The 12,572-nt window shown below is 41.3% G+C and overlaps 2 protein-coding genes across 2 annotated transcripts in view; both read left to right on the top strand.

Annotated features, from left to right (window-relative positions):
- Positions 1-12,572, top strand: part of LOC126404278 (oocyte zinc finger protein XlCOF7.1-like) — a 50,677-nt gene that overhangs the window by 12,465 nt on the left and 25,640 nt on the right. Inside the window, exons 2-3 of the mRNA XM_050067405.1 lie at positions 6,860-7,022; positions 8,370-8,798. Coding sequence (XP_049923362.1) covers positions 6,860-7,022; positions 8,370-8,798 — 592 coding nt within the window. The remainder of the gene's footprint in view (positions 1-6,859; positions 7,023-8,369; positions 8,799-12,572) is intronic.
- LOC126404307 (gastrula zinc finger protein XlCGF57.1-like) overlaps positions 6,766-12,572 on the top strand; it is a 76,765-nt gene continuing 70,958 nt past the window's right edge. Inside the window, exon 1 of the mRNA XM_050067462.1 lies at positions 6,766-6,796. The gene's annotated coding sequence lies outside the window, so the exon portion shown is untranslated. The remainder of the gene's footprint in view (positions 6,797-12,572) is intronic.

Here is a 12,572-nt window from a genome sequence, read left to right as displayed (position 1 = left end):
AGTAATCAGGCCTGGGTGTGGCTACAGAAATTGAACTCAGGTGTGATCAACCACAGTTATGTTTTAACAGGAGCTGGGGGGCAAACACTTTTTCACACAGGGCCATGTAGCTTTGGATTATTTTCTTCCTCATTAATAAAACCCTTCATTTAAAAACTGCATTTTGTGTTTACTTGTGTTATCTTTGACTAATGTTTAAATTTGTTTAATGATCTGAAACATTTAAGTGCGGAAAACATGCAAAAAAGTAAGAAATCAGGAAGGGGGCAAACACTTTCTCAAACCACTGTATATATATAAAAGCATAATTATAAGGCTACGAAAACCAAATAAATTTTATTTTATAGCGATTATACACTTATATAAACATATTAATGGGTAGAATATTCAGATTCAGATTCAGATTTGATAATAAACCATGCCAAATATTACACACTGGCCCTTTAATATCATGATAAATGATAGATTTTCAATTGTCCACTCTGGAATTGGCAAGTCCCTATTTGCAGATGATGGCAGTCTATGGAAAAGAGGGAAGAATGTAAAGCATATTGTGAAGAAGCTACAGGAATCAGTGACACAAGTGGAGGAGTGGGGGGAAAGTGGGGGTTTAGATTTTCCATTGAGAAGACTAACACTATGTTCGTACAAGAAAGAAAATAAGTGAAGCAATAAGTGTGAAGCTGTATTGCAAGAGTTTGGATAGGGTAAAGTGTTTTAAGTTCTTGGGTGTGTTTTTTGATGAAAGACTTACCTGGAGGGTTCATATAATGAAAGTAATTGATAAGTGTAAAAAGGTATTGAATATTATGAGATGCCTAGCTGGAATGGAATGGGGGGCAGATGTTGCATCCCTTAAGCAAATTTATGTATATCTGATTAGATCTAGGATGGAGTATGGAAGTCTGGTGTATGGGTCTGCATCGAAGTCAGTGTTGGCTGGACTGGATCTAGTTCAAGCTAAAGCTCTGAGGATATGCACAGGAGCTGTACGAACATCCCCAGTTTGCTCTCTGCAAGTTGAGACAGGAGAGATGCCTCTGTGGCTATGCAGGAAACAGTTGATGGCCAACTACTGGGTTAACTTGATGGGGCAAAGGGAAGATCACCCAGTTAGAATAGCTAGTCAAGCATGCTGGGAGAGGGGAGTAGCAAATGTGCCAAGTTTTGGATGGACAGGGAAGGCAGTGGCACAGGAGCTATCAGTGCTTGATAAACCGTTTTGTCCAACTGTATTGTGGCCTCAAATACCTATATGGCAACTTGAGGTACCAAAGGTCGACTTAGGGCTGCTTGAAATTAAAGCAAGAAATAAAGCAGCAGATATGGGGTTTGAGTTTCAATGCTATGTGAGAGAGCGGTATGAAGATCATCTACTACTGTTAATTGATGGGTCGAAAGACCAAGGTACTGGTGCTACAGGGGCAGCATTTATGGTTCAGGGGTTGAATGTTCAGTCGCTCAAGAGAACGTCAGATTTTCTCAATGTGTTTACTGTCGAGCTGTGTGCTATTTTAATGGCGGTGCAATGGACTGAACAGCTTCAACATCGTAATGTATTGGTGGTTAGTGATTCTGTGCCAGCCATCACTAGCACTGGGACAGGGACAGCCCAGAGTCGCCAAGACCTTATCCATGAGATTTTAATGGTAATTAAGAATGTGGTTATGAGGAGTAGGGATTTCTTTTATATGGGTCCCAGCTCACACAGGAGTGTCAGATAATGAGACAGTGGACCGATTAGCAAAAACAGCTGTGAGGAAAGAGATTGTGGATGTGAGCCTAAGTCTATCTGAGGCTGAGGGGAAATGTCTTGTGTGGAGTGGGATTATTGCTCAGTGGCAACAACTATGGGAGAGAGAGACTAAAGGCAGGCATTTATTCTCAGTGGCCAGTAGAGTAACTGACCGAGGTAAATCTTGTGGTAGTGAAGGGATGAGTAGGAAGAAGGAAGTCACTATTTCAAGACTGAGAATTGGCCACACTTTCTTAAATAATACAATTCTCAAACACCAAAATGGCTTATGTTCTGAGTGTCAGGAGCCTGAGACTGTGCAACACGTCATTGTGTCTTGTAGAAAATACAATAATGAAAGGCGGGAGATGTTGGGAGAGATGAGAGAGCTGGGGTTGGAGGGGGTCTCAGTAAAGGACATTCTAAGAGTGGGAGCAAGTAGGAGGGGAAAGTGCTGTCTCTTAAAATATCTAGCGAAGAAGAGAAGAGAATATAGGTCATGACGAGTAGATCCTGAAGGTGGCAGCAATGCAACTCGCTGGATGCCAGCTGCCCTTAAACCTCATTGAAGAAGAAGAAGAAGAAGAAGAAGAAGAAGAAGGAGTTTGATTGCAAATGGCCAGGAATTAAAAAGATTTATTGATGCTTTTAAAGTGAAACCAGAGTTAATATGTGTCCAGGAGACATGTTTGAAACCCTGCCTTGATTTTGTAGTTCCAGGATATGAATGTCTGAGAATTGACAGAACAGATAGATCAGGCGGTGGATGTGCAACTTTTGTAAAGTCAGGACTCCAATATAGGAGACTTGATATTAATTCTACTCTTGAATGTTTGGCTGTGGAAGTTTGGTCTAGAGAGGGTCCTATAAATATTGTTAATTTTTATAACCCTTGTAAAAGGTTAGTGTTAGTGTCAGAATTTGATGAGGTTATGTTACAGGTTAAATGTCCTATTGTATGGGTTGGGGACTTCAATGCTCATAACCCATTATGGGGCAGTGCTGCTATGGATAGTAATGGAGGAGTTGTGGAAGAATTCCTTGAAAAGTATGATCTAGCAGTGATCAATGATGGAAGGCCAACCAGATTTCATATTGTTGTGCAGGTTTGGTAGAGGTTTGAGAATAGAAGGGGAAGGGAGGGCTCCAAGTTATAACTTCTCTCAGGCTGAGTGGGATGACTTTAAGGAGAGAGTTAAAAAGTTGGTAGGAGAAGTGGACAGTGAGGGCTCTATAGATAATTGGAATGCTTCCATCTGCATGATGATTCATAAGGCAGTTCAGTGCACTGTTCCGAAGAAACCGAATCCTAGACCTTGTGTGTTGTTTCCTTGGTGGAATAAAGAATGTGATGTAACTGTATGGAATAGAAATAGAGCTTAAAGGAAATTGAGGAAATATCCAATGTTATGCAGTGCCATGGAACATAAGAGATTAAGGGCAGTAGCAAGAAGAGTGATTAAAACTACAAAAAGAAATAATTGGAGGAGATATTGTGGAACACTAGGCCCTGAAACTCCTGTAAGGCAGTTGTGGTCAGCTGTGCACAGAATGTCAGGTCTTTATCAAAGGAAACCTATTCCAGTTTTGCAAAATGGGGAAGTGGAGGCTATATCAAATAAAGGAAAAGCTGACATGCTTTTTGATGTTTTTCAAGCAGTACATAGTTCTGGGAATCTGGGAGTTAAAAGAAGTAGGAAGAGGACTGAAGTAATATTAATAAATCAGTGGAAGTTGGCTGGGAATTCAGATAATGTAAATCCAATTAACCTGTTTTTTAATATGACAGAGCTGCGGGATGCTATATGTTCTGGAGCAAACACTACTCCTGGGAGGGATGGGTTATCCTATGGATTATTTAAACATTTAGATGAATTTGGTCTTGAGGAGTTGTTAGTTTTGTTTAACTCAGTGTGGGAGGAGGGCTGTCTGCCTGTGGAATGGAAACATTTATGTCATTTGAAGAACTTAGAACCACATATGATATCCCCACAAAGCACTTTTTCAAATATCTCCAAGTACGGAGTTTTATAAGGTCTAGACAGAGTAATAGCTTGGAACTTCCTCCTCTATCTACACTAGAAGACATCACTTTAAAGCACATAAAAAATAGGGGGCAAGTGACCATTTTGTATAATCTACTTGTAAGCAAATGTAAAGAATCCTCAAATAATATCCTACAGGCCTGGAAGATGGATCTGACAGAGAATGTAACGGAGAAGGAATGGTCAGAGGCTTGCTCCCTAGTTCAAACGCAAACAGTAAACACACATTCTAAATTATAACAATATAAATGGCTAAGTAGACAGTATATGACTCCAGCTAGGTTACATCACTTTAACCCCAATATCCCTGACACATGCATCAAATGTAATCACCATAGGGGGACACTGTTTCATTGTATGTGGGAATGCCCTCAGATAACTGTGTTTTTGGAGGAAGGTCCTGGACCTAACTGGTCATATTATTGGTAAAAACGTACCCTATGATCCTAAACTATGTATTTTGAATATTTACCCAGATGATCTTGTCATCTCAAACAATGTGAGGGCCTTGTTGAATTTTTGTCTGCTTGAAGCTAAAAGATGTATTGCTCGTGTTTGGAAGGAACAATCTGTTTGTGGAATCTCTCAGTGGCTGAAAGGAATGACTTTTAACTTTTCTCTTGAAAAGATAAGTAATTTCACCAAAAACAAACTGGACAAGTTCTGGAAAATATGGAACATTTTCTACACTTAATTGGAACAGAATGAGATCCGGACCGATGCTTGGAATGACGAACTGAACTGACTCTAAACGGCTGTTTTTCTTTTTTTCATCACTATCGTCCTTAGAATTATTATTATTATTATACTATTTTATTTAATACCATAACCATTACTATTGTTCTTGTATCACTGTATATTGAGATGGTTATTTGTTGTCCATAATTTTCTCTTGAAAAAGCAATAAAGAGATGTTTAAAAAAAAAAAATACAAGTTCAAGTGAGTGGGACAAGNCCATAACCATTACTATTGTTCTTGTATCACTGTATATTGAGATGGTTATTTGTTGTCCATAATTTTTCTCTTGAAAAAGCAATAAAGAGATGTTTAAAAAAAAAAAATACAAGTTCAAGTGAGTGGGACAAGGTCCAAAATTGTAGAAACTGAAAATGGCACGCCACAAGGCAGTGTAATTAGTCCCGTTCTTTTTAATATAATGATAAATGATATTTTCAGGAACATTGGAAGAGGGTTTGGGCAGTCTTTATTTGCAGATGATGGGGCCATATGGAGAAGAGGGTGAAATGTTCAAAGTTCAAAAGGCATATTAGTTTCTGTAGAGGAATGGGCAGATAAGTGGGGATTTAAAATCTCAGCCATGAAGACAAAATTTATGATTTTTGGATTCAAAAGAAAGATACCTATGTTGGGATTGAAAATGTATGGATCCTTGCTAGAGAGAGTGAAAGTTGAAAGAGTGTGATAAAACGACTGACATGGCTGTTCATATTGCAAAAATACAGGCAAAATGTGAAAAAGTGATAAATGTAATGAGACGTCTGGCTGGATGTGACTGGGGTGCAGAGAGAGAGACCATGCATTTAATATATCAAGCAATGATAAGGCCTATAATAGATTACGGTTGTTATGTATATGAATCTGCTGCTAAGTCACTGCTGGGGAAGTTGGACATTTTGCAATCCAAGGCATTGAGACTCTGCTGTGGGGCATTTAAAACCTCACCAGTGCCTGCACTGCTCACAGAAATGGGGGAAATGCCCTTAAGTTTAAGACGTAATCAGTTGGAGCTGCAGTACTGGGTAAAATTAAGAGGATCTGATCAGGCACTCCCGGCTAGGTGTCTCCTGCAAGAGCCAGGGGATTCTGGTGGTAGGGTCGAGTACAGATCATTTACTTACAGTGTGCATCAATGGGTCGCGAAACTAGGAATGGAGCAGGACAGCAACACACGCAGGCTGGTTACCTGTACCTCACTGGGTAATGCAGGAGCCGGATGCTGATCTCACTTTTTTGCAAGAAAAAGATAACACTGTGATAGCTCCACAAATAGATCAATATCTTAACAGCGTTATGGAATATTACTTGAAAATCTTCACAGATGGTTCTAAGGATCCAGAGAGTGGGAAAGCAGGATTTGGGGTGTATGTAGCTCAGCTGGGACTCAAGTTTGATCAGCGTATCACAGATGGACGTTCTGTTTTCACAGAATTATTGGTGATTCTTTGGGCTCTGTGGTGGACTGAGGATATAAAACCAAAATCAGTTCTCATTTGTTCGGACTCAGCAGCTGCTCTGATGGCTTTAAGAGGAGGTAAATCGAAAGCTCGGCCTGATCTTGCTAAAGAAATATTGTCTGTTCTGTTTCGAGTTAGAAAGACTGGGTGTGAAGTCAAGTTTTGTTGGGTTCCTGGACATGCTGGAGTTGAGGGAAATGAAATTGCAGATTCTATAGCAAAGGCAACCCTGCAGAAAGAAATAACATATTTAAATATATCTCCGGGAACAGTGGAACTGAGAGAAAGAATCAGAGAGGATGTTGAAAAAGAATGGCAGGAACTGTGGGAAAAGGAGACTAGAGGAAGGAATTATTTTTCTTTGCAGCCCCTGGTTAGAAAAGCCAGTTATAGTTTTGGAACTCGAAGTGATTCTGTTAAAATCTGCGGCTGAGGCTTGACTGAGGCTTGGGCATTGTGGATTAAATCATTATCTGCATATTATAGGGAAGCATCCTGATGGATTATGTGAATGTGGGTGGTCAGAAACAATTAAACATGTTTTTTTTTATTGTCAGATGTATAGAATAGAGAGGAGGTCTTTTATAAGAAGTTGTCGTAGCTGGGTGTTGAGACATTTTCTGTTAAATCTATTTTCGGACAGGGTGAGAATCATCAGATGATTACAAGAGCAGCCTCACAGTTCCTGTGTGAAGCAGGGCTGTATGTGAGAATATAAAAAGACTTTGTCCAGTGGAGGGCAGTGATACTCCAAGTAGCGTCGAAGCTGCCGGAAACGAAGAAGAAGAACTGTTTGAACAAGATGGCGTCTGGTAGAAAGGTGTGTTAGCAGAGTCTCTTTGTTGTGTTTTTAAAGTCTAAAGTCCAAATGCTGAGAGCGTAGGTGAAGCAGCGACTAACTGCGGCTGCTGAAGAGATATTTGGGCTGTTTGAAAGAACGATAGCAGAGTACGAGGAGGAACTTTGTCGATCAAAAGAGGAGAACGAGCGACAACGGAAACTAATGGACGCTGTTTTCAACCCTCAGCTTCGGTTACACAGAGCAGGTTTGTTCATTAAACATTACAAGTTCATTATTAATAATATAACTGCAGCTTTGTTCAATAAATATTCAGTCTGTCGACGTTTATACGCCGCGTTAGCTTCTCTGGTGTCGTTAGCTTCTCTGGTGCCGTTAGCTTCTCTGGTGTCGTTAGCTTCTCTGGTGTCGTTAGCTTTTCCGGTGTTGTTGTCTTATGGAATCCGGAAGGGTTCTAAACGTCTGTTTTGTCGTCCGTATGAACAAGTCAAATATGTTCATCTTAACTGCTTTACCACTGTGTCCATGCAACATAATTCAGATAGACGGGGTGGGAACAATGGGTTAACAATGAGTTAAACCTTGTTTGTTTAGGTTTCCTTATATTAGTGATCATGTTATTATTATGCAGTCTATAATCATCTGTCCTATGCCTGATGAATTTTCTTATCAGTCTTTTACATTAGCTTACATTTGAGCCATTATTTCCATGTTCTTGATGTTGTGATTTTATCCTGAATTGTACAGTAAGTTGTTAAGTCTGCTTTAATAAGAGCACTATAAATTAATCTTGGCCGAAACAGGACCCTTGTATAACTTTTTCAAGTTGCAGTCAGTCAGGGTGTCAGTGAGCGTGTGAATGGCGGTCCTGCGTGTTGGAGTCTCCGTATCCACGGCAGCGATGACGCTGAGTGACGGACCTCTGCAAATTCTGATTTAATATTTCTCTGCTATGTTCCATGAAACTCTTTTGGTTTAATATTTCTCATGTCATTCCCAGTACATGAAAACATGGTTTATGCAGCAGTGTGTGCACAGAAATAAGGGACAAATTGCGTTCTGTACTGATTTAGTAAGGGACAGTACATTTTAAATGTGGGATGGTCCCATATTATATGGGACAGTGGCAACCCTACGTGAGACCCGAAAAATGCTGTGAGATGGCAGTCAGAGGTGACAGAGGTATGATCAAGTTGTCCGAGGTCTGAGGTGTAACAGGTGGTGTGTTCCATGTTTTATTTCTGAATCGCTCCAGAAAAGAGGATTAGCAAACTGTTAGTGTACCGTTCCGTACCATTATGATAGGAAAAACGTCTGTTTTGGTTCAGCGCTGGAAGCTGCGTCTATAATTCATGCAAGGTATCATGGGGGCTAAGAATAACGTGGATACAAAGCTCGGTTTTCCTGAGTAAAACACCACATTTGTGTTGAATCTTTTATATAATTTTATTTTATTTACTCAGGCTGCCAGTAATAACACTTGATGCATGGCAAACTATGGCATCCTATGGACAATCATTCTCACATAATTCACTTTAGCCTGATCACATAACTGTGTGTGTGTTTACTGTTTACTGTTTACTGTTTACTGCAGATGTCCAGCAGCTGTTGGTGGTTAGAGAAGAGGTTCCCCCTGAGCAGCAGGAGTGGAGCTCCAGTGTGGACCAGGAGGACCCAGAGCCTCCACACATTAAAGGGGAACAGGAGGAACTCTGGATCAGTCAGGAGGGAGAGCAGCTTCAAGGGCTGGAGGAGGATGATATCACCAAGTTCACATCCACTCCTGTCCCTGTGAAGAGTGACGATGATGAAGAGAAACCTCAGTCCTCACAGCTTCATCAAAGACACACTGAACAGATGGAAACAGAAGCAGAGGGAGAGGACTGTGGAGGACCAGAACCAGTCAGGAATTCAGATTTGGATACACATTTACAACCTGAGACTGATGACGAGACTGGAGAGTCCTCTGAACCTGAGACTGATGACAGTGATGATTGGACGGAGACCAGTGAACCTCAGTCAGGTATCTGTCAAGTCACACATTTGCTTGTCTTATCCCTATGGGCCAGAATGACGCATAGTGTGTCCAAATTCACACCTTTACTTCTCTATGGATTTTCTCAGAGACCGTTCGTCATAGCAAGAAGCCACGTATATCACATGAAACAGCAGAACCGCAGCTTTCCGACAAGACCAAGCACTTGTCGGAAGTCCAATGTTTTTATGAATAACAGAGCTTTCATACACCTTTGCACACACATTACTCTTGGATGGAGTACTCGTGAATGCAGGCTCGCACAGAAATGCCACGCATATCACATGAAAGCGCAGGAGCAGAGATTTCCAATGATACCACACACATCATTGTGCTGTCATCCCATCACGCTATAAATACAGATCAATTGTCTACAAAATAAAAACCTGACGAATTTCTTTACAATCCATTATACAGATCTTGTTATCAGTCTCTTCATATAATGAGGAATATCGTATCTTACCACGTCTTAGGCTTGCGTGTGTTTCTCCCTGTCCATTCACACTTGTAGTCCGGCTTTCAAGATGCAAATATCTCCATATTGTCCAGTTGACACTCCATCAAACTTTGTATGACAAGACCAGCCACTTCACCTTTGCGCACCCAGACAACTGTAGCCTAATTATGCATGCTGACAGGGCCGTAGTCACCATATACATTGAGGGGGACACTTGCTATGGTGAGATACATGTAAAAATGTAAGAATTTAGTCACACGGATTTGTTTTTTCATTGATATAAAAATTAATATAAAATACAGACATGCAATGATGGCAAATCTGGTTAGCCCAGATTGTCCTGAAAAAAAAAACAAGATATAGCATGTGTATGTAGCCTTTATAATGACTGTGATATGAGCTTAAAAGTAAAGGCAGTAAAAATAACCCAAAAAAGGCCTAGGGCCCATAGGGTTAAGCAAGTCTCAAGTTTTAACCTTAAAGTCTCAATCAAGTCCCAAGTCACGGTGGTTAGAATCAAGCAAGTCAGGTCAAGTCCTTGGTACGAGTCAAGCAAGTTGAGTCAAGTCATTTTTGTGTCTTAATTGGATAAAAATAAAAAGTCAGACTCTGTCTGTGTTTTTTTGTAGAGAAAAGACAATAGCACACCCTATTGTAATCTGCACTTGTCTCTGTTTGGTCCCTCTGTCGTCGTAGTTTTCCCCTTGGATCTGTCTTGCTTCTCAGTACAGCCTATAGGTCAGTCCAAAACACTGTGGGCAGTTGTACTGTGGTGAAGTTAGTTTTAAGTTGGATATTATGGACCAAACGTTAATCGACCAGAGAGGTAAAAAACACTCAAACAAACATGAAACTCTATTAGGAGCTGCGCCTTGTCAAAATAAATCAACTGGACCATGTTGGAATTTAATTTGAAAGGACAGACACAGGAAGTGGTGATGCTCAGCAGTCAGACAGGAGTCATGTTAATTTCCAGGGCTGGTACCTGCGGTTATTCCACAGGCTAGTTAATAACATGTCAGGCAGGAAATCCAAAGTGTGGGATCATTTTGAGAAGGTGAAGAACGAACCCAAGGTGACATGTAAACTCATCTTCATTGGTTGACTACAAACATGACGCATCATCTGTCAGTAGCTACATGCCCGTTAGCCACTTAGCACAATCATTACTGCTTTGCAGACAGCGTCATTAACAGGCGGCTCGCTCAGTGTGTGACGTGCACTTATAGATAAAATATAGGCCTATATTAATGAAGGTTCATTAGTACGGTTTTGTATTTCTCTGTAATGTAGCACAGTGTTAACAATGTTACTGATACTATTCTTTCTCACACCTTCAACTCAAGCCATTGTGTTGCCCCACTGAAAATACATAATTCAATAATTAAATTAATATTGTAAACATGTGGGCGACTAGTTGACTAATGGCCCTAAATGACCCCCTCCCCCCCAGAAAAGCCCCCCTGTCCGCTCCCCTTAAATACCACAACACAACCTCATTATTTTCTTTACTTTATTAATTTTACAGCCTGTCTAACATCACATTCCTTCAGTCTTCTAGTAATCAAATGTTACTTTTTAACAGCTGCATTAACTTATTGGTTTCTTTATGTCTGTCACTGCCGGCCCATCTTAATTTCTGATATTATTTGCCAGAAACACAAGTCTATCAACTTGATCGGGATCAAGTGCGCCTCTCTTTTTATTTACAATATTACCTGCCGACGAGAACACGTGCTCAGAGCGTACAGACGTTCCTGGCACACACAGGTATTTACGGGCCTTTTCCTTTTTCTTAATACTCACAAACGGGATAACAAGATGACTGTCAAACTTTGGTGTACTCAAACATTAACGTTGAGTTGTAAAAGGTAAAAAGAGGCTCAGGCTACTGATTCTCATTCAGAAAGATCAGCATGGTCACATGTTCAGGAGTAAGACGCGATCAAAGCCTGGTGACAGTCAATCCAGCCGCTGAAAACACCCACTCTGAGGGGACTGAGGTTGCGGTGATGCAGAGGTAAATATGTGCGAGCTTTGCCAGCCTGGGAAACCGGCCTTCATTCGATTTCCACCAGTCAGCTGGGTCGCAATTCAGGCCTATGGAAGGCTCCTGCAAATCGTTGTGAACTTCTGTTTTGATGGGTATGTCAGACTCCGCAGCATTTGCTGCGTTTTGCTCCCCGAGGAGTTGTGCCATGGCGCTGAACGGAGGAGGTGCTTCTGGGGCTCCTGTGTACTCGACCTTGCTGCTCTCCTCCGAGTCCTCAGAATCATCTAAGTCAGACGATCTAGCCTCATTTCCATACGGTGGGATAGGCTCTGGCTCTTCCGTCTCCACTGCCTGCCCAAGTTCCAACAGTTTGTGATTTGCGGCCTCTCTCTGTGTATTCATAAGAAAGCTCAGGTGCTCGTGGCGTGGATCCAGCATTAATGAAATCATGGGAGCAGATGACATCAGCTCCTCAGATTCGACCTGAATAAATAACGAAAATAAAGAACAAATTATTTTTGATCAATCAAAAGCCTTAACGATCAATCATCGATAATCAAAAATTGATGCCCATCCCTAGTTTGGATGAAAGGTGGACTTAGCGACAGAACCAGGGGCCCAAAAAGTCAAATACCTCTCACTTTAATGGCTGGTTTATGCGATGCATCAGGAGTGCTCAGCTGAGACATCATGACATGCTGCAGGGGGAGGACAGCTGATGCTGTTGTGTAGGCATCGGTGGAGAGGGCCTGAATTGCCATTTTGAACAGTTTCAGTGTGTCTTTTAGTTGCTCAACCATGGCCCGCTCAGAAGTGCTCCAGAAGAGTTCCAGATGAAACATCTTCTCCTCAAAAATGACGGCTGCCACTGCTGCTTGTTGTTCAGATGCACGGCATATCATGTCATAGGTGGTATTCCATCTGGTGATGCAGTCATTTATCAGTCTGTCTTTTTTCAATCCATGGAGCTCCTGCTTTTCCTCCAGCAGGCAGGTGTGGGATGGAGACCTCCCAAAATGGGCTGCAGTTTGCTTTAGTCTAGACAGAGCAATGTCAACGGCTTTCACCTCAAGCCCCTTGTGCACGGCCAGGTTTAATGTGTGTGCCAAACAGAGTACATTAATAAGCCCTAAATTATGTATGGTGTTAACGTCGTTCAGAGCATTATTGGTGGCGACTGCCACAACCGCTTCACGGGAGATGTCAAACTCATCCAGTGTGCTGCTGATGCTTTCTGCAATGTGTACAGCTGTGTGGTTTCCTCTTAATTCCTTCGTGCATGAAACATAATTTTCAAGTTCCCATTAGTGTG

The sequence above is a fragment of the Epinephelus moara genome, chromosome 17 (genome assembly GCF_006386435.1).
Source record: "Epinephelus moara isolate mb chromosome 17, YSFRI_EMoa_1.0, whole genome shotgun sequence".
Classification (NCBI taxonomy): Eukaryota; Metazoa; Chordata; class Actinopteri; order Perciformes; family Serranidae; genus Epinephelus; species Epinephelus moara.
The sequence above is the reverse complement of the archived record's forward strand: the minus strand, read 5'-3'. Positions and strand labels throughout refer to the sequence as shown.